At 51.1% G+C, this 22827-nt stretch overlaps 1 protein-coding gene across 1 annotated transcript in view; it reads right to left on the minus strand.

The window, feature by feature from the left end:
* The window catches only part of SPSB4 (splA/ryanodine receptor domain and SOCS box containing 4), a 67507-nt gene that overhangs the window by 40169 nt on the left and 4511 nt on the right, over positions 1 to 22827 (minus strand). Inside the window, exon 2 of the mRNA XM_080672220.1 lies at positions 12080 to 12927. Coding sequence (XP_080528346.1) covers positions 12080 to 12773 — 694 coding nt within the window. The 5' untranslated portion in view covers positions 12774 to 12927. The remainder of the gene's footprint in view (positions 1 to 12079; positions 12928 to 22827) is intronic.

Consider the following 22827-nt stretch of genomic DNA (forward strand, 5'->3'; position numbering starts at 1 on the left):
CGTGGGATGGGGACTCCTCAAGACCACATGGGGCCCCCCTCCCGCTCCGTAGAGGCCCCTTCTCTAGGCTGGATTGCCCGGTGGCTCTTGGTAGACCCATGGAACTCTGTGCTTCAACATACACACACCTAGAGTTCTGCTTCTGGAACAATGACAAGGTGTAAAAACAAACTATGGGCTTCAAATCAGCTCTCCCACTCGCAGGGCGACCCGGGCACGGCCCCCAAACCAGCTCACGTGCAAATGGAAATGACAATATCCACCTTAGTCAAAGGCCACCCTCCCCAAAGTCCCCCAAACATGTCCTCTGTCAAACCAGGGACTTGTCCCCGTGGGAAAGAAACTTCCCATATTGCTTCTTTAAAATAACGCTGTTTATGACTTTCCTAAAATGGTAACACAGCTGATTTCACGGCTGGAAGGCAATGCCGGGCCCTACTGCTCCGAGCCCCGGCCCTGGTCCGCCCTGCACCACGCCCGGCCTCGCTGGCCGCCCTGGTGGCCACTTGCAGGCTGGTCCCCACCGACTCGCTCTCCCCCTGGATCTTCCCACGGCTCTCATTCACATGCCCCCTCCCCAGAAAGGGGGCCACGGCAGCAGTTCAGCCACACCCTGCATCATTTCCTCCAGTTTTGTTCTCTTAAATCACACAGAACTATATCTAAATTTACCAGGGCATTTGTTTTTCTGTTGTTTGTGTGTGTGTGTGTGTGTTTCTGTTTCTGTCTGTCTCTCCCCCTGAATAGTCATCGCAGCATCGCCAGTGCCTGGCACAGAGGAGGTGTTCAGAAACCAGCCACCGAGTGACCGGTGGACGGGTGGAGAGCCCCTCCTACTGTGGCTGTGGCTCCTGGCCCAGACGGCACAGGCAGGCCCTTCACAAACGCCGAGTGACAGGACAAATGGCTGATGTCACCGTCCCTTCCCACACCAGGGGCAGACTGCCTACGTAGGACCATGTGTGGTTGTGGAAAAAGCAATGGCTCCTTTACACGCAGATCAAATTAGTGGCTCTGGGCAGGGTGCGCCTACTTTCCAGGTACTGTTTCTAGCTAACTGGAACCTTCTCAGGAGTCCCTTCCCCTTCTCAGTTTCAGTGAGAAGCGTGCACACGCTTTCTGTTCTGGGCCGAGGCTGTGGGAAGGGATGCTCTTTCCCAGGGCCTGCCCTCCACCCAAAGATGGGGGCTTTGTCATCTGCTTTGTGGACTTAGTCACCCGGCCATTCAGTCAATAGACGCTGACTGAGAGCCCACCACATGCCAGGTGCCGGGACACAAGGGCAAAGGGACAGTTTAGCCCCCACCGGCGGGGAAAATGCAGCCACTCGGGGACTCCCGACTGCACCTACGCCATCTCGGGGGCGGGCACAGAAACGGCACACACAGGACACACAGCTCCCAGAGCCCTGGCCGAGGGCCTGACTTTGGGCATTGCTTCTGTCCCTCCTGAGGCCCCCGGGATGCTCCAGGAGGAAACGACGGGGCAAAGCGGCCTTTCCAAACTCAGCGCCCAGCACTAACTCAGGCCACATGGACGGAGCATCTGTCTCCGTGGCACCGGAGCTGCACGCACCATCCTTAGGTCCCCAGGCCTGACCCAGTCAAGACGGGGATCCTGAGCCCTGCTGCCTGGGGAGCACTCCCCACAAGCAGTCCCTGGGAATCGGGACATCACTGCTCCTCCCTCCCAACACATGACCTTGCACCCACCCACCCAGCAGCCTCCTCCCAGCCAGGTATGCCAAACAGCCAACTTCTGGCCGATCACCTGGGAAGCTTGTAACACACACACACACACACACACACACACACACACACACACACACTCACACACACACACACACACACACACACTCCAAGGCCCACTGATTCAATAGGTGAGAGACAGCCAACATCTGTGTTTTTCGCATTCTCCCTGAGGGATGCTGATATAGAGGCAGGTGTGCTAAGTGGCCAGCAGGTAGGACCCAACCCAGAGGCAGCAATCAGAGGACTAGGGGAACCTCTGCCTGCACCCGAGAAGCACTGGGCCCATCAGCGGCTCTCAGGACTTTAAACAAGACCTGGGACAACACCGTGCAGCCAACAGTGAGGAGGGAGCCATCAGGGCGCAGGGCTGGGGTCAGGGCCACCTTGAGCTAAAGCCAAAGGGCGCCCAAATTATGAGGGAAGAGAAAAAAAATACAGGAGAGGTCAGAAACAGTAGGGGGGGGGGCGGGCATCCATGGAACAGATGTGCAGCTGAGGCAGCAATGGGGTACCTGGGCACACTCCCCTTCCTGGGCCTACCCCAGTCCTCACGCAACCGTACACTCACCCCCTTTCCTGAGGCAACTTTAGTCTTCTGGGATGTGGACTTCCAAAGGGGCCCCAACTAAACATCCCAACCCCATTCTTGGCGCTTGGCCTCTGGGTGAGCGCTGTGAGTGACCCTCAGCTGTGATTCTGGCCCCTCACTCCAGAGGCGGCCACCCGTGGGACCCCACCTGCCCCTCCTAGTGAGGCCCAGACATCAGGCAGAGAGCGGCCACCCTCCTAAGTAAACACCAGAAGCACACCGGCTCTCACCCGGGGACGTACTCGTGAAATGCATTTTGAGGAAGAAACATCAACAAGTAGGCCAACATCTGGAACGTGGCTGAGGCTCCAAATGGCTCAACTCAAATGCTTCCCCTTACATGATTCTAAGCCGAGACGACAATGTCTTTGCTGGCAGCTCTGGCCCCTCACTGCACCCTAGTGGGGTCACTGGCCTTGGAGGTGGGAGAGATGAGGGGCAGCAGGTGCCCCATCAAGTGTGGTCTCAGGGGCCAGTGACAGGGAAGCCTGTGCCCATCGGAGCTCCCAGCGGTCGGGTCACAAAGTAGGGCTGGCAGCTCTATTTATAGAAGCAGACGCCAGCAAAGATAAAAAAGTGGGAAGCCAGCACGGCGGTATTTTCCAAGCTCATGCTGTCTCGGCTTAATTTCATCCCAAGCAAATAAATCATTAAGGAGGCGCGGAGTCCTGGAAGATCTGATGAAGAAGGGCTATTAAACAGCACAGCCTTAACTTGAATTATGGAAGGCCGCAGACAAGCAGCCTTGTTAGTGTCTGGGCTAAGCCGTAACTCAGGCTAGCGGCCCCCTCGCCTCAACCAAGGGACAAGACTGGGAGGATCCGCTGGCTTCCCGGCCCTCGGCATTTGCCACCTGTCCAGCAGGCCACATGCTCTCCCAGTCGTTTAAACACCCTCCTGCAAAGCGGCAGACTCCAGCCATGTCTTTCCCAAGCAGCACCCACTCGGCATCAGCACCCTTTCCAATCGGCAGGGTGAGGACGCACGCAGCCTGGCTGGACTGTACTGTCCTGAAGGGTGTTTAAACGGGACCTGCCAATGCTGGCTTCGGTAAACACTCGCTGTGGCAAGCGTGGCGTGGAGGTTGGAGTCGTGGGCACTGGGGTTTGAGGCCTGGGTGCAAGTCTGCAGATGGCTGCCTCCCAAGCATGTGCCACATGTGAGCAGCCCCTTCATCGCCCTCGGCCTCAGTCTCCTTGTGTGTGAAGTGGGAGGCAGCTCCTTCTCCTCCTCTGCGGGGACTGGTGAGCTCACGTGCAGAGGGAGCTTGCTAGCATGTGCGCTGGCTGGCGGAGGTTTACATCAGACGATGCCCGCAGCCCTGAGCGGTGTCTGGCCTTTGGTAAGCGCTCCATCTATGGTATTTAACTAAGAGCCGTTTCTATTTGCGGTAATCCCTTCCCAAACAAAGTGGCCCTCGTGGGAAATTCACGGATAATGGTGTGGATTGACTTGTGTTGACCTTGCTGGCACCTGTGAGAACCTGGGTTCCAGCACACGTAGACTGAGTCACGTGGTCGTAGGGAGGATGTGAACAAGAGGGCAGTGGGCTGGGTGGGAAAGGGAATGGATGCAGGAGGCACGGGAATCGCCCTCACATCAGCCAGCCAGGAGGGGCGGTGGCAGAGCCAGGCTCGGCGACGCTGGGCCTCGCTGGAACGGGGAAGAGGCCATTTCCAATAAAGAGGTCAGCACAGATCAAGGCACGGAGGGATAAGCAGGCTAACGTGGCTGCGGGGTCAGAGTGGGGTTTGGCGGGTGGAACGTGGGACTAGGGGCACCCCAGAGTGCGGTGGCCTTGTCCTCTGCCCACCTTCATCGGGCAGCATCATGGGCATCACCTAGGAACTGATGAAATGCAGAACCTGGGACCCCACCCTGCTTTCCTAAGTCAGAGTCTGCACTTAACAAGACCCTCCCCCATCTCCTCCCCCCCCCCCCCCACCCCGGCTGACTCCAAGGCACATTGAGGTTTGAGAAGCACTGGTGGCAGGCCTAGGGGTGAGTCCCACCACCATACTCACTTTGCAGGTATGAGACGGTAGGAAACTTAGGCCCAGGTCATCCAGGTAGTAAGTGAAGAGACCAGTTATCTCTGGTCTCTGATGTGCTGAACCTCGTTGTTCTAAGGCCTCGAGCATGTGGGAGGCATTGAGAAGCCAAAAAAGAGGGTCTTCGTGAGGGCGTGGGGCTGGGGGAGCACCTATCTAAATCCTGCCCACGTCCCAAGGCCACCCCCTAGGAAACTCTTCAGGCGCCCCCCACCCCCCATCCTTCTGCACTCCAATGTCCTCCATCATTTGTGTCAAGGTTCTTCAAGACAGGCCTGTGAACTGCATGGAATTCTCACTCTCTCATTTCTGACCAGGTGTGTTTTCAAGGGGGATCGGAGGCCTGAGATTTTTTTAATCAGCAGGTAACTTTAGAAAAGTTCTCCCAGCTCCCTGGTCCATTCAGCTCCCACCTGTAAAGTGAGGGTCTTGCGTTGGTTGCAGGAACTGCATCTGTTCCAGCCCCGATGCCTGGGGCCCTCCCCCTCCTGCCAGCCCCTGAAACCGGGAGACATACGGCCTCTTTCCCCTTCTCTTTCTTCCAAAGGTCCGGTAGCCGACAGCCCACAGCCAGGCCTAGACACATCTGTTTGGAGGCAGAGTCTGCCCTCAGACCCACCACCTCAGCACTCATCTCCCCCCAATACACATGGGCATAGCTGGGGGGACACTGCCTGTTTGGACACTCTGGCTGACACGCTCACCAGGCAAGTCACCACTGGGAGCTACAAAACACTTGAACCCAGCATTAAGCTGGATACTTTAAAACGGCTCAGAGTGAAGGCGACACACTGTCAGCTCATTTGTAACACATTCACAGTGGCCTTTGAACCTCAGATGGCATTTCCATCATATCCACTAAAGGGTCAAAAACCTCCCAAACCAACATACTCCCTGGTGTGAAATCCCTCAGATTTCACAATGTGGACCCAAATTTAATAACAATAATTGTTTCCAAATTTAATAACACTAAGTAATTTTACAATCTATGGGAGCTATAAAAGTCATAATGGGCATTTTTTAAACCCACCTTTTTTAACACCTACTATATATCAGGCACCAGCCTAGTCATTTTGTACTGGAATGCCAAGATCCTGAATTGAATTGCAGAGCCCATAATGCAGCGTCCGCTTGGCCTGGATATGGGGACAGGTGTGCCCGGCATGGCACGCAAGTCAAGGTGGGAATGGGTCACTCAGGAGACAGGTTCTCAAGGCGGTGGCAGCTGATAGCCAGGCCTCCTCTACTCCAGCCAGCCGTGGCTCAGGTCTTGCTGCACTGCAGGAAAGAGAGCTGTGCAGGGGACGGGAGGCCAGTACCTGAATGTGCATTTATTGAGCACCTACTATGTACTCTGTTCCAAGGGGTGCTGTGGGGGTTGGCCAAGAAGGATACAGTCTCCACTTCAAAGAACTACCACTTTCAGCAGGAGCAGCCACAGCAATAACAGCGGCAGAACACACTTAGTGTGGCCTCCTCTGGGCAAGTCAGGGGCACAGGAGTCCTACTCTGCTGACATTCACCTTACGTGAGGACTGACTGGATTATACAGCTCAAAGGGTCTGCGTCCAACCATGCGTTTAAACCCTCCTTAATAACAAAGTAATGCTATTCTACTGTATTTTAAACTGGAAACTGAATCATTCACAAGCATTCATCGGGTGCCTATGATGAGCTCGGCACTGGGCATGCTCCGATTGGTAATGCCGGAGAAGCTTCATTTCTGCATCAATTTTAAGACCCATAGCAACTCTGCAAGGTACGCATCATCATTCCCATTGCACAGATGGTAAAACTAAGGCTCCAGGGTGTTGATTTGGCAGAAGGGTGTAGACATGGAATTCAAATCAAAATCAAAAGTTTATTCTGAAAGTCTGGAAACTGTCTGATGTCCAAAAAAGGGGTTGGAATAATTAAATTACGATACAGCCATACCATGGACACTCATGTAGCTGTTAACAAAGAACGAAGCAGCTCCATGCTAATCACATTAAACAGTCACCAAGATAGATTAAGAGGGGAAATGAGAGGCAGAGCAATGTTTGCAGTATGATCACACTTGTGTAAAATGTCTGTGTCATAAAATTCTGGAAGGACACATGAGAAATTGCTAACAGTGGTTGCCAGCAGGGAGAGGAGCTGGGGAGCTATGGGGGTTGTGGGGGTATTTCTCTGGCTACCCTTTGGTAGTGTTTAAATTTGCTGCCATGCACACAGTTTACCTCTGAGAAGTAAATGCATCCTATTTTTAAATCCCTCTCTGTCCACTTCCCCACATATGCCTCCTGAGTCACCCTCTGTGCCCCAAGCAACTTCATCTCCATCTGGGGAAAGAAGACAGATCCACATGGAAAGTGAGAGAATGGGGCGAACAGGGGGAGAACTCAGTGCTGAATTAAGGGTGCAGGAGACAGAGCCCTGGCTGAGGGCTGGGGGGCGGGCTGGATTCAGGGCAGAATCATAGGGCAGGGGGTGAGGGGGAGCCCAGGCCTGGACCTGGTTAGGAGGGAAGAGGAGCTGAGTCCAGATGTCAGCAAGGCTGTGAGGATCGCGCCACCCAGGAGACACAGGGGAGTTGAGCAGGAAGGTCAGGAGTTCAGCGCAGACTGGGCGGGAAGCTCTGGCGAGGGCATGGTGTCCTTGTGGTCATCCTGGTAGACAGCTCTCTCTGGCCTTCATCAATACCGGGAACCTTGGCTGGCCGCCAGCCTCCTCTGCTGAGCCATTGCACCAATAAATAGTTGTTGGCAGATCAATTAAACCATCTAGGAACTACGTCTGGAAATACAATTTCCCCGGCTCGATGCAGGCAGACAAGTCTCTCTGCCAGTCAGGCCTGCGATCCTACGGTTCCCACTCTCCACCCTCAGAAAGGCAGCCCAGGACACCAGCACCCGCTCTGTGGAATCAGGCCCTGTGCAGTGGGCGGAATGGAAGCAGGGCACAGGAGCGGTTATGACCTGGGTTTAAGTACAGCTCTGCTACTTATTAGCTGTGTGGCTTGGGGCAAATTCTTCACTTTCCAAGAATCAGTTTCCTTTTATAAAATGGGGATGATAACAGTCACCTTGTCTCAAGGTTTATTGTGTGACACACACACACACACACACACACACACACGAAAAAAGAATAAAATGAGTGCAACACTTGGCCCAAGGCACAGAACATGGGTGGTATCTTTTAAAAGGTATAATTATTATGACCCCCAAATCAAAGCTGCTCAGGACTCCAAGCCTGCTTGTCTCCTCTCCACTTCCTGTGTCACTCACATACCACTCACCCAAGAACTCCAAGACAGGAGACAAAGCCGGTCTGTCAGCCCTCCTGGCAGCCAGCATGGAGGAGGAGGCAGGAGCATGAGCCCAGGAGCAATTCCTGAAACCAGCCCAGAGCTGATTCCAAAGGCCTGGCCCATCCCAGGGGCCAAACCTCACAGCAGTTGGGACATTTGCAGCGACATTATCCCGTTAGCAATCAAAGCATGCCTGATTCATGGCCACTGCTGGGGCCGCCTTTATGCAACTAGCTTTTTGGAACACCCAGAGGAGCTCTATGCTGAGCCAAGAGCTTTGAGTGCTGGGAGGGAGGAGGAAACACAGGGACAGCATCTCAGGACCTCCCCGAAACTCTCAGCTAAAGGAAAGGGTCGTGCCCTTTGCTGCACCTGGATGGGGGAAGCAACTTCTTCTGTCCGTTCTCTTTCTGCCTTGACTGCAAACAGCTCCACAAGGGACCCACTGGCCCAGTGTGAATCCTGCTTCCCCCAGTTCCTAGCTGTGTGACCTTGAGCAACTTATTCAAGCTCTCTGTGCCTCAATTCTTCATCATAAAATAAAGGTGATAATACAGGTATTAGCTCACAGAGTTGTCACAAGGACTGAGTTAGAATTTGTAAAGTGCTTAGCACAGACTAAGCACTATATTAGTTTTTGCTGTTATTAGATAAGTATCCGTGATTGCTGCTGTTATTATTTGGGCCCTGGACCCCGTCACCTGGAGACAGCTTGCCCGTTTGCCTGGCCTCGCTTGTTTCTCAGCTCACTCAGGTAGCAGAGGCCCCAGGAGGCCTGCATCTCTTTGCAGCCGTGGGCAAACTACGGCCCGCGGGCCGGATCCGGCCCGTTTGGCTGTTCTATCCGGCCTGTGGAGCCGAAAGAGCGGAGGGTTCTCTTGCTCTCCCCTCCACTCCTTTACTTTGAATTTATGTTAGTTCACACAAACACTCCATCCATGCTTTTGTTCCGGCCCTCCGGTCCAGTTTAAGAACCCATTGTGGCCCTCCAGTCAAAAAGTTTGCCCACCCCTGCTTTAGAGCAAACCCCAGGTGCTGAGCGGTTTCACTCCAGGGCATAGCTGAAGTACTGCATTTGCAACGGAAAGAGCACTTCCGGGAGGTCTTCCCTCAACAAACACATGCTTCAGAGTTCAATGCAGTTAGCACTTTCTAAGTCTTGCTTTTACGGTCATAAATATTCAAAAATTGAGAAAATGGGATAGCTTACTTTAACCACATTAGGGGAGAAGCCTCTACTAGGGCCATTTCTGTTTTAATCCATAAGTGAGCCCCAGGACCCGGCCCAGCTCACCTAGTTAATCAAAGCAGTGAGCACCAATCGCCGTGCGCCTGCTCTGTGCTGGCGAGCTTTGTCGTACCCGTTTTACAAAGGAGAACAATGGGTTCAGAGAGAGGAGGTAATCATTGTCCCTGGCCTCCTGGTGGGTGCTGGGCTCTGAGGGCCCTGGGCAGAGTTCTGCCCCATGATCTTGTGGGGCAACAACCCCAGAGAACAGCCCCACCTTTCTGCTCTTGAGCCTGTCTCTAACTGCGGCCACATCCCAGGAGGGTCTGAGTTTGGGGACCCGCCATCATTCCACGACCACTGTGGGCTCAGAATCATCATGCACAGAATCCCACCTTGGGTCACCTTCCCTGCCCAGAGACTCCCTAGGGCCAAACCCTTCCCAGTGCCCAGGGACCCTCAGGTGGACTTCAGCCCAGGTCACCAGCTATAGGCATCACAGAGTCCCTTCCCAAGTAGCTCCTGCCAGACTCCACTGCAGCCTGTGCTATGGCCCATCCTATAGTCAGGTCTTGTCCCACTGACCATGGGCCTTTAGAAGCCCAGAGAAGCTGAGCTCCCCCTTTCTGCAGGCATACTCTGCCTGAGTCAGAGAACATGACCCCTATCTGGGGAACAGGCCAGTGGCACAGCAGACAAGTCAATCCTGTCACCGAATGGGAGATGCCATAGGCTCACATCCCATGACATCCTGGACTCCCCTGGAGTCCTGGATGGGCATTCCAGCTTTAGCCCACCCTGAAAAAAAATCACTGCCAGCGTGGAGGATGAAACACTCCAAATTTCAGTCTCGAGTTTCTTTAGTCACCTGAAGGATCCAGGAGTTCAAAATGCCCCAAACACAACTGTTCTTTCCCACGCAGACCCCCACCCCCAGCAGCACACCGAGGAGGACACCATGACTAGATTGCTCCAATCCTATCATGTGTGGGAGAGCCACTGGCTGCAACCTTGCTAACACCTTAGCTTTGAACCTGAAAACCAAGCACCAGATGATACCCAAGTGTGAATCAATGCCCAGGAGGAAGCCCACCTTGGGGGCCCAACTGTTGGCTCAGGTAGCTCCCACAGGGTGTCAATGTCAGCCTCTAATCCCAGCTACCATATTATTGGTGCCCCCACACCAGATCTCACAGTAGCTATGAAAAGGATCTGATACTGTCCCAATTTACAGATGAGTAAAATGAGTCGCAAGGCATTAGCAGCCGTGGGCAAACTATGGCCCGCGGGCCAGATCCGGCCCGTTTCAGCTGTTCTATCCGGCCCGCGGAGGCGGAAGAGCGGAGGGTTCTCTTGCTCTCCCCTCCGCTCCTTTACTTTGAATTTATATTAGTTCACACAAACACTCCATCCATGCTTTTGTTCCGGCCCTCCGGTCCAGTTTAAGAACCCATTGTGGCCCTCGAGTCAAAAAGTTTGCCCACCCCTGCATTAGAGTGACTGACTCACCGAAGACACAAAAGCACTGAGCGTTAAGGATGCAGTTGGAAATAAGGCAGACCAGACTCAAGAGCCGTACACCAAGCCCACCTGTCTAGTCCAGTGATGAATTCTGGCAAGTAAATTTTCCAATTCTGATTTTAGAGGAGTGTTGTTGGTGTCCGTCTTCTCAGCACTTAGGTGTGCCTGGTCACCATGTCCAGACATTCTCCACAAGGCACTGGGATGACTAAACTAGCATTCTTAGGACACACACATCTGCTCCTAGATTTAACCAGTTAATCAGAACAAACAGAACACTGTGCCATTCAACGGCAATCTTAGTCCAGCAACTAGAAAAACAAAATATGAGCAAGAATGTCACCGATTAGACCAGAGAGCTGAGCATACCAGCCACCTCTGTTGGCCTGCCACCCTTGAAAGGCCAACCCACCCTGCACGTAAGTATAAATCTTACTTGAGTAAAATCTTGTTCTTGACTTTTCTTGCGTGTTACTCTCAACTTATGGGGGAAGCATGGAAAAAAGAGTGGGCTTCAGAGGCTGACACACCCAGGGAGACCTGGTCCTAGCTCTCTGTAGCCCCACTCTTCAGTTTTCTCATCTCTAAAATGGGGACAATTATGGCTCTTATTTAAAACGAACAAACTGAAATTCTGGCTTTCACCCACCTCTGTGAGCTTTATCAGGGGTGTGAGCTTTTAGCAGTGTGGACAAGGAGTGTGTGAGCCCACAAGGTCCTGGCATTGTTATGGGATAGACATCCATGTGCCCCTCTGTCCAGAGGCCACCCTGCCTCCAGGAGTGACTTCATCCTAAAACCAGTAACCACTTTTGTTACTGCGGCCCCGCCGATTGACTGTGTATGTTCAATGCAGGGAGACCTTAGAACTGTTAGGGGTCAAACCCAGCAGCCTACGGGCTTGTCTGCAGCCTGCAAGGGTGTTTTGTTGGCCCACATGCTGTTTTCAGCAGCGACCAACTTTAAAATTGGGATAGTTCACACAAAATCTAGATTTCTGGGTCCTCTTGGAAAACCAGAAGATTCCGCAACGTGCAGCTCTCATTCCCACCGAGGCGATGATCGGCCAGAGAGGAGAGGCAGCTGCCCCCTTTAACAGACAGGTCACTAGGAAGAGCCGGAATTGGGGTGTTTAGCCCCGCATACAGTAGGTGGTCAATAAATGATAGTTGTGATCACTACTTATTACTTATCAGTAACTTCCGTGCACGGCACTTAAGTACAGGGACTGTGCCTTCTACTGGCCACTCTCCTTCTGCTGTGAGCAGGAGGCTAGGCACACAGGAGACCTCATTTTGCATAACCTTTATAGAGGCCGGAGGATTCAAAGTCAGCATCAACACTTAAAGCCCTTATTAGGTGCCAGTCACTCTACTAATTACTTCGCATATGGCATTATCTCACTGGATCTTCCAACACAGCCCTAGCCATAATTACTGACATTGGGGAAACGGAGGCACCGCGCACGATCACTAAGCCAGCCAAAGGAGAGTTACACCAGCAAGAGCGTGTCCCCAGAGTCCACGTTCTAATCACACTCTACCCACGGCAGGGTCACCCCAAGTGCTGATGGAGGGCGGGGCCTCACCTGTGTCCAGCCTCCCTCGCCGACCCCCCTGGAGTCAGGCAGACTCTGGATGCACTTACGGTCAAGGCCGTTGATGTAGCGCATGGTGACTTCACAGTGGCCCCACACAGCACTCACCACCGGGTACAGCTTCTTGCCCTTGAGACCGCGAAAGGCCACGCCCAGGTACTGGCCGTCCACGACGAAGCTGAGCGTGCCCTCGTCCATGTCCAGCACCACGAGCAGCGAGTCCGGCAGTGCGAAGGCCTCCTCGGGCTCCAGGAAGGCCGGGTAGGCCACGCCGGGCCGGTTCTTGCCATCGTGGTAGAGGCGACTGCGGCCCAGGTCCCAGCCCCACGACTCGGCGTCGCTGCCCACCAGCGCCGTGTAGCCCACCGAGTGCAAGGGCGCCCGGGCCGTGGCCACGCCCACCACCGCGTGGGTGCCCCGCTGCCGCACGGGCCAGTGGATCTGCCAGGCGTGCAGGCCGCGGGCGTGGCCCACCTTGCCGCGGATGCCGTCGGTGCTCTGGGCCACCGGGTGCCGGTGGAAGGTGAGCCGGTCGTCGTCCTTGACGAAGACGTTGAGCGAGCGGTCCTCGGGGTTCCACGCGTGCCGCAGCTGCACAGCCAGCCCCGCCGCGGGCATGTCCAGCAGCTGGTCCAGCCGCGCCGGCCGCTCTGGCTCTGCTCCGCGCAGCTCCCGCTTGGCCGGCCGCAGCGCCGGCTCGCGAACCTCCACCGACTTGAGGCTCCCCGAGAGCTTCTGGCCCATGGTTCACTCCCAGGAGGGGCCCCGGCTCAGGCCACTGCTACCTCGTGGGAGCTGCCACTCCCCGCTGCCAGGGATGGGCCAGGGGCCTGGGAACCAGGCTGCCGGACGGTCTACCTCCACAGCCTCTGCCGGGCTGGGGCAGGGGCCCAAGCTCCTGGAAGGAAGCAAAGGGCACAGGTTATAACAGCAGCATCGATGCCATTTATGCCCATGCCTTGGCTGAGCCCTTACCATGCCTTAATAATAATTAATTAATATAGCTGGCACTTACCTAATACTTGCCATATGCCAGACACTGTTCTAAATGATTTACATTTATTAGCTTATTTAATCCTTAAACCTCCCCGTGACATATACACGACTCCCAAATTATAGATGAGAAAACTAAAAGAGACGGGTAAGTAATTAACCGAAGTCCTACAGCTAATAAGGGGCTGAGCCAAGACTCAAACGGAGGCCACCTGGCTTCAGCGTCCATGGTCTGTACTTGGAGCAATACTAGGTCATTTTCTTTTAGAAATATGGACTAAACCCAGAGAAGTTAAGTGACTTGTCCAAGATCACTGAGGCTGGAGAGGAGCCCAGGTGCATTTGATTCCAGAGGACACGCCCTGTGCCAAGGCTGGGGCCACAGCTGCCTAAGACATGGGGGCCGGAGACACAGAGGCTATGGCCCCTCATCTTTCCCTGGCTGCCCTGGGGAGCTTACATAGCATCTAAAGTACAGTCAGTGTTGACAAGTAAGATACAGAGCGAGGATCCAGCACAATCACCCAGGGACATGGAGATGGATACAAGGCAACCATCTGAGGATGGGGTGGGGTCTCCATGGAAAGATGAGCAGGAAGCAGGGGGATAAGGGAGCTGGTGTCCAGGCTCTGGACCCAAACAGGACTGCATCCAAATCCCCCCATCTCTCTGAGACTCCAGTTTCCTCATCTATAAAATGGAGATAAAATGCTTCCCTCCAGGTGGCATGGGCGTCTGAGAGACAATAATATAAAGGGCTGGCCTGAGACTCTGTGGGCAGGCTTTCCTCTCTGGGTCTATCCGCGGGGCATCCCAGGTGAAGGCGTTCCCTTTGGAGGGGCAAGCTCTTTCTTTGGGCATATAAACCCTGTCAACAGCATTCACTCTGGGAAACCTCCTGTGAGGCAGGATCCTCGTTTTCAGGGAGGAGGACTTAGCCACCATCACTAGGAGACCAGCCAGACCCAGGGTGCTTGGATGGGCCCTGGTGTGAGTTGAGATGGGGAGCTGAGCCCTGCAGCCTGTCCAGGGCAAGGGCATGTGCCCTCCCCACCCTGGCCTGAGCGTTGCTGGGCTCAGAAAATCTTCCACTGAGACGGACCAGGAGACAGGTGTTTTTCATCCCTTGCTCCGGCGGGCCGTGGCCTCCCACCCAAACAGTGGCACGACTCCCAGCCAGAGTGCAGGCGGAGAGGGAGTGAAGCCTGCTGCCACACAGCACAGGCAGAGATGCCGTGGATTTCTTCTTTAACTCTCCTACTTTATTCTCAACTCCCATTTCCTTTCCTTTCTATGGTTAGACCCCAGCTTCAGCTCGCGCCGACTCCATCCAGAGAGCTCTGGCTAATGTTGAATCTGGAGGAATACCAGAACACATAGCAAGGAAAATTCACAACCCCAGACAGTTCTAAGTTAGCAGGATAAAGGTACGCCTTTTGATATCCCAAATCACCCACAGTAAAAGAGAAAGAGACACAGAAATGCAAATTCTATCTTCGGCAAAACTAGAGCACATTTGTAACCTGAACCACAGCTTCTAAGGAGAGGCTGCCAAAAACAGTAAAGGGCTGCCAAAAGCGGTGAGGATCCAAGGGGGTGTGAGAAAGCACCTACACAAGCCACCTGTGGCTGCAACGCTCGGATAAAGCTGCCTGATCGCTCTTGGCTGATACTCCCTGAAGGAAAAAAACAAAACAAAACAAGGATTCCTAACCAGGAAAAATGGGAACAGGGCGTGTGGCCTGGCAATGGGAGCTGCCTGTGACACCCAGGTCACCCATGAACATGGACGTGAACATAAGGCCAACCACCTGAGGATGGGGTGGGGTCTCATAGGAAGGTCGGTGTGAGGCAGGGGGATAGAGGAGGAAAGAGGAGGACATGGCTAACAAAGAAAACCACAGACCAGCCATCTTCACGGGGAGCAGTGTGTTGGTGAGGCGGAGCGGGAGAGGGGCCTGAATGGGGGGAAGGCTATAGCTGCAGGTCTCTGCTGTCTGGGTAGAAGCTAAAAGAAATCACTGCCACAGCCCTGTGAACAGTTACCAGGAACCTGAGAGCGACCCCGCTGTCCTAGAATACTCCCATGAACCTCCTCTACATGCATCCCCTGCAAAATGCTGATCTGAGAAGGTTCGCCCCTTTCAAAGAGCAACCAGCACACAATATAGTCCAAGATGCTAGAGGAGAAATCAAGGAGGAAAAGAACAGAAAAAAAAAAAATATGGCAAACCAAGAAAACTCGCCAGAAAAAAAAGCTGCACAAAGCACATAAAAATCATGATCACATTTGTAAACTAATTTTATGATCACTTTTTCAAAAGGGAGACAACCAGTATAGTCTTTAAAAAAAAATTTTAATGCGTTTTATGTAGTTCTAAAGGCTACCTCCAGAAGAACTAAAAATACAAACCTTCCAGTTCTTAGAAGGAACACAACACAAAATAAAACAAACCATACCATGAAAGAGTTTGTTTTAAAAAGCAATGGAAGCAAAAAGACATAAAACTACTAAAAAGAAAACTACTAAAAAGAAAGGATCCTAAGATCGGGGAACAAGACAAAACCCTCAACAGATGCTTCCTACAAGAGACATCCCCAAAGCAAAATGATTTGACAATTTTGAAAATAAAGGAAGAGCAAATATATACCAGGTAAGTGCTACCTCAAATTAAACAGGCACTATCACCTTAATATAGTCAAGAAAAGTTGAATTCAGGATAAATGGTTCCAAATGAAACAAAGAAGAACACTTTATAATGATAACGAATATGGCCCTAACCGGTTTGGGTCAGTGGATAGAGCGTCGGCCTGCGGACTGAAGGGTCCCAGGTTCGATTCCGGTCAGGGGCATGTACCTTGGTTGCAGGTACATCCCCAATAGGGGGTGTGCAGGAGGAAGCTGATCGATGTTTCTCATCAATGTTTCTAACTCTCTATTCCTCTCCCTTCCTCTAAACTTCAGTTCTTTAAAAATAATAATAATAATAATAATAATAACGAATATGACCCACAATTGAAGATCTAACACACCAAATGACAGCACCCAAATTCAGAGCAAAAGCAACGGGAAACACAAGGAAGAACAGACGGATACACAGTAGAGGCAGGTGATTTTAATTCGCCTCTTTTAGCTCATGAAGATCAAGAGACCACATTAGGTAAAGTCAGAAAAACCAAAATTGCATAATTAAGAAGATGGTTTTAATTGATGTATACTTCGAAAAAATTTCCCATGTTTTAGGCCACAAATAAAACCTCGCCAAAAAAGCTGAAGTAATGCAGACTCTGATAACATACAAGCAAAATTAGAAATTAATCACAAAACTCTACCACATGGAACATTTTTTAAAAACTCTCCTTTAGTTCCCCTACTCTGTGTACATCTGTTATTTACAAGTGATCGGCTTACCAGGCATCTTAGGAAATTCCCCTTAGGAGGCAGCAGTGGTCTCAGGCCAACAGAAGTAGGCCAACATTGCCGGAGCACCTTCTTTCCTACCACTCGCACCCCTCGGTGCTGTTGGCAGACTGCTGCAGCCAGCCCTCTGTCACTGCAGCACTTCCCAAGCTTTACGAAAACCACCCCTTATATTTCTGTGCATGACAGGTCTCTGTCCTGTCTGTCATGGAGCAGTTTTGCCAATTTAAATGTGACTACGGTATAAACAGTAAAATGGCTGTAAACAAACAAACAAACAAACTCTCTTTTAAACAACCCAGATTTTTAAAAGAGAGATCTATATAGAAATTGCAGAATACCTAGAGAATAAGAATAATAAGAAATATTCCATGTATTAGAATCTGTGGGATCTCACTCAAATCGTGCTCAGAGGCCATTATGCCTGTTTTACTTATACTAGCAAATAAAAAAGCATAAAAATACATGAATTAAGCAAAATAAGATAGAAAAAAATAGAACTAATCAAACAATCTAAGCACCGGTTCTTTGAGGGGGGAAATACAGTACCACAAAAACCAAACCAATAAAACATATAAACCACTTAATCTACTCATTTGGTCTATATTACCATATTATTATTAGATTATATCTATTATGTTAATCTATCATGTTGATAATACTAGTATGTACCCTTGATATGATGTAATAAAATAACACATTACCTCTGTGGTTGTCCTCCTACAAACCCCTGAGTCTAATCATGAGAAAAACATAGGACAAATTCCATCAAAATACCCCACTAGTCCTCCTCCAAACTGTCAAGGCCATTAAAGACAGTCACAGCCAAGAGGAGCCTAAGGAGACATACAACCAAATCTGATGTGATGTCCTGGATAAGATCCTGGAACAAAAAAGGACATTAGGTAAAAACTAAGGAAATCTGAATGAAGTATGGCCTTTAGTTAATCACAATAATCAATACTGGTTCATTAGTTGTGATAAATGTAGCACACTAATGTAAGAAGTTAATAATAGGGGACACTTGGTGTGAGTATATGGAACTCTCTGTACCATCTACTCAGTTTTTCTATCAATCTGAATCTAGTCTAAATAAAGTCTATTTACTAAAAACATTAAATGAATTTCTAAATTTTAGATAATACCAAAAAATGTACAATAACTTGAAATCAACTCTATCTCATTAACCAGATATAAACATTGTTAGTATTTGCTGTATTTCATTTTATTCCTTTTTTGTCCATAAAATATTAATAAGTTTTCTTTTTTAAAATTGGCATCATGGGACTTTATTCAGGTTATCTCACCTAAAATTTAATAATTAACATGTTCATATATTACTAAATATACTTTAAACGCATGACTTTATGACTAAATAAAATAATAAACCTTGTAAACCACTTAATAATTTAAAAGAGAGGAGCGGCCCTAACCGGTTTGGCTCAGTGGATAGAGCGTCGGCCTGTGGACTCAAGGGTCCCAGGTTCGATTCTGGTCGGGGGCATGTACCTTGGTTGCGGGCACATCCCCAGTGGGAGGTGTGTGGGAGGCAGCTGATTGATGTTTCTCTCTCATCAATGTTTCTAACTCTCTATCCTTCTCCCTTCCTCTCTGTAAAAAATCAATAAAATATATTTAAAAAAATAAAATAAAAGAGAGGAGCGGAAGACACAAATACGTAAAATATGAAATGAAAATGTGAAATAACCAAATGGCATAGCAAAAAACACCCATAAAATAAGTTTGTTGTTTTAAAATGGGGAGATATGTGCAGCACAAATCATAAATATGATAAACTCCTACAAATGAGTCCAAGAAGACCAACCCCAATACAAAATGAGACAGGATACTACAAACAGTTCACACATAAAAAACAAACAGCTTCTTTGAAAAGATGATCTCTCTACCAAATGCGTAATAAAAGAGAAACAAACTAGTTAGAACTACAATGAAATGCCCTTTTGGTGTATTAGTGAAGATCAAAAAGCTGGATAACGCTTTCCTGGAGAAGCAGGCAGGTTCCTACACTGCTAAACTGAAGGTTAAATGGTGTAACCTCAGTGAACGGCAAATTAGCACCTTCTCTCAGAATTACAAATGCACATACCCTTGACCTAGCAAGTCCACTTCCAGTATTTATTCAGATATGTTCTCAAATGTGCAAAACTTCATATATACATATATATGTGTATATGTACTATATATCATGTATGTATTGTATATTATATAATATGTAATACAAGTATACATAAATTACTGTATGTGTCACATCTATAAATATGCAGCATTGCTTGTCATAGCAAAATATTGGGAGAAACTCCAAATGAAGACGGGATAATTTTTTTGCAAGAAGTTCTGCTTTTATTGCATTAAAGACTGTAAATGATAAGACTATAAATTATGGCAAATCCATATAAGAAAAAACTAGGCAGCTGGAGAAAAGAAGGTACTGATATGGAAGATCCAACCGATAGATGAAGTCAAGCAAACAAGGTGCTGTGTCCGGTTTGCTACCATTCATTACTGTGGAGGTCGAGGGAGGGGTGAAGGAGTAAGAGGGAAGAGAGAAGAAAGGGAGAGGGAGAGGAGCATTTAACCCAAAGGGTTTCACCCAGCCCTTGAGACTCATCTAGCTTATGAGAAATAAGATAACATGTGAACCCTAGCCAGTTTGGCTCAGTGGATAGAGCGTTGGCCTATGGACTGAAGGGTCCTGGGTTTGATTCCGGTCAAGGGCATGTACCTCAGTTGCAATCTCCTTCCCCACCCTGGCTCTGGTCAGGGCTCATGCAGGAGGCAACAACATCGATTTCCTTCACACTGATATTTCTCTCTGTCTTTCCCTCTCTCTTCCACTCTCTCTAAAAATCAATGGAAAAATATCCTCTGGTGAGGATAAAAAATAATAATAACATGTGAGAGGCACAGGGTGTGTGGTGGAGACTCAATCAGTTGAACCAGCACACTCACCCAGGGTCCTCTCTGGAAGATTGCACAGACTGCCCAAGGGCGTCTGACTGGGAGGTCAGGGGCTTAGAATCTGCCGCTTTCGTAATTCACTTAAAGGCACCTCTGCTGGAATTCTAACAGACCAGGAAACTAGGCTCCAAGAGGAAGCGGCCTGACCAAAGTCACACAGGTAAAGCCAGCAGGGCTGCTCCCACCCTACGTAGCCTGAACCCAAAGTCTCCACTGCCTCTACTCCCCTTTCTTTCTCCATCGCTAACCTTAAATATATGTACTCACTCTGTGCCAGGCGGCGTGACAGCTGCTTCACAGGAACTACGAGGCATGTACCCCTTTATTCAAAAGAGGAAAGAGACTCCCAGGGAGAGGTTCCCAATGAGTGGCAGTGCGGGGGTGGACCCCAGGGCCACAGTAGGACGAGCCTGTGCTCCACCATCCTCCTCCACGCTGTTAGAACAGAGCCTCGCCATGAAGCCCACACAGGACATGCCTAAGGGAAAGGCCCACGACCATGCCAACTCTGCTGCTGTTGAAGAGACGACGTGAAGGTGTTTGAAAGCAGCAGCCAGGCAGCAGCTTCAGAGGAGACCCATGCGGGGTCATCGAGGGCAAGGTGCACTCCCTCCTGGCTGCAGCCTCAGGGCCTCAACGCCTCTGCCACCATCAGTGGCAGGCGGGGATCCTGAAGGCTGCCCACACTGGGGACATGGCAAGGTGGACATATAACAAACAGCCCCTTTGCTGCCCCCCTCCCCCCAGACAGGGACCAGGATGGAGTGTTCATGCCCACTAAGGAAAACTAGTGACATCACAATATAAGGAAGGGCAGGCAGGGGTTGAATTCCTGTCTGTCCACTGGGCCTGACCAAGGGGTTAACCTCTCTGAGATGCATCCAAAAAGTGTGGCTAACCATGTGCTAACCTCGCCGGCCTTTGCAAGGATCAGGGTTGACATCTGTGAAGTCTAGAATGGCACAGGGCACCCAAGAGGCACCCAGAGAATGTTAAGTGCTGCTTTAAACTGTGTACGTCCTCCAACATTGCCCTCTCTCCATCTGAATGCATCCTAAAGAAACAACCATGGGGGTGCTCCAAGATTCAGCTACAGAAGAACCTTCAAGGGCAACAGTCAGGATCAGAATCAAGAAACAGAATGACAAGCCCAGCCGGCATGGCTCAGTGCTTGAGCGTTGACCTATGAACCAGGAGGTCACAGTTCGATTCCCGGTCAGGGCACATGCCCGGGTTGCGGGCTCGACCCCCAGTGTGGGGTGCGCAGGAGGCAGCCAATCAATGATTCTCTCTCATCATTGATGTTTCTATCTCTCTCTCCCTCTCCTTACTTCTCTGAATTAATTTTTTTTTTTATGTAAAAAAGAAACAGAATGACCAGCTGGAGATAGGGCCAAGGCCAGAGCTAGAAGACAGGAAGCGACAGAGTCCCAACTCCTAAACTGGGTGAGTCACAGGTAAGTCCTCATGTCTTTGTCCAGGTGTGTGGGGCCCTGAGTCCATCCTTCCTCCTCTCCCCAGTCCTGCCTGAGAGCCCCACCTCCTCCAAGAAGCCTGCCCCATTCCCCTCGGCCTCCAGGTGCCTGCCCCACACCCTGTCACTGGGCCAACCAGGACTCCCTGGTCCTGCTCATCTGCATTTTTCTTCCTTGAGGGCACTCCTCTGAGGACAGAGAGGCTTCACCTGGCCTCCTCGCTCCCCTGGTGCAGACACAGGCTCAGTACTTTGAAGACAGGGCCGAGCACATGTGTGGGTGTGGAGAGGCGACACTGGGCTTCAGGGAGGTCTCGTTGTCTGCCCTCTTTAGAGTCACAAGGTGGGGACACCAGACCCAGTTCTGCCACTGACACAGCCTCTGGGCAGCTGACTCGAGGCTGTAGCCAGTCCGCCCCTTTGTTAGACACGCTGTGCATCCTTCCTGCTTGCAGTCCTCATTTGTTTGTTCAACAGACACTTAGTGAATGTCTGCCATGTGCCAGGCTCTGTGCTGCTAAGAGCTAGGGACACAGTAGTGGCCAAGTCAGGCTCAATCCCTGCCCTCTCTCTCCAGCCAGAGGGAGTGGGCGCTTGCCACCTTTCTCTGTTGGTCTCCACCACAGCTCGTGGCCCGGGGCCGGGCTCACGGCAGATAGAAATCACATTATCTCTGAGCCCAGTAAGCCCGGGGCACACTGAGCAATGCCTAAGGCGCCTCCGTCACATTCCCCCCAAAACCAAACTCACTGTCCTCTGCCATGCTTGGAGGGGGATGCTTACTGACATTATCGGGAAGGATCCGCTCCAGGACTTCAATGATGGCAGAGCGAGAAAACAGAAGCTCAGATTGCCCATTGCCCTTCCCAGAACCCTGGCGGGTGTTGCAGTTCAACAGGGAAATGAGGAGACACGAAACATCGATGTCGCAATGCTTAAGAAGCCTCAGCTGCTTGCAAAATGTGACACTCGGTCTTCAGAGGCCGAGGACTCGGAATCCCCTTCTGGGCGGCCTGTCTGGCTGGGCTCGCCCAGGCAGGGGGTTTGCCAGGCGACATGATTGCTGCAGGAACTGGCAATGATGGGGTGTAATGCTCCCCTCAGTGTAGCCTTTGGCTTCAGACTTGCTGGGGTAGTGGGTGGCTGTGGATTTCATTCCTTCCTTTAAGCAGAGCAATGATGCCTCCCTGGATCTGAGGCCACAGGAAGTTGAGACCCTATCACTTCCCTCGAGGGAGAGCTGACGACCCAGTTACAGGTCTGAAAAATGACAAGGACTGTAAAAAGCAGTGCAGGTTAATGCCACTGGAATTCCTTTAATAGGCTGAACACTGCTTTCAAATACATACTCCAGCACTTGTACAACGCAAAGCCGGTCTAATCATGCTCCCTGCTTGAGATCCTCCCATCTCTCCGCCGCTTTCCGGATCAAGTGCAGACTCCTGACCCTAACCCTCCCCAAATGCTCCCCTGTGCTCCCCCAGCCCATCTTCCTCCGTGAACCCCTTCACCATCTCCCCACTCACATGCCCTGACATGCTGCTGCTCCTGTTCCTTCTCTCTCCCTGCTCACCCCCACACTGCACACATCTGGGTCCCCCTGTTCTCAGAACCCTGTCCCTGTCTCCATCACAGACTAATCACAAGGGGCTGTGATGTTTTCCTAGCTGTCTCCCTCCCACCCGCTGGGGAACACACAGCGAGGCTGGGTCTTCTCACTGGAGTCTCCGGGACTCGGCGTGGCTCTGGCCCAGGGAGAGTGGTGGGTGGCCGTCTACACAGTGCCCAGGCCTGAACAAATGAATAAAAGCCACCCGCTACCTCAGAAAGCACTCCACCGAGACACGAACGGGGAGCACAGAGCTCCAGGAGCCCCGTCTTCATTCCTCATTTTCATCTCCGTACCTTTGTGAAGAGACAACGATGCCTAC

This window comes from Plecotus auritus (assembly GCF_963455305.1).
Source record: "Plecotus auritus genome assembly, chromosome: 6".
In the NCBI taxonomy this organism is placed as follows: domain Eukaryota; kingdom Metazoa; phylum Chordata; class Mammalia; order Chiroptera; family Vespertilionidae; genus Plecotus; species Plecotus auritus.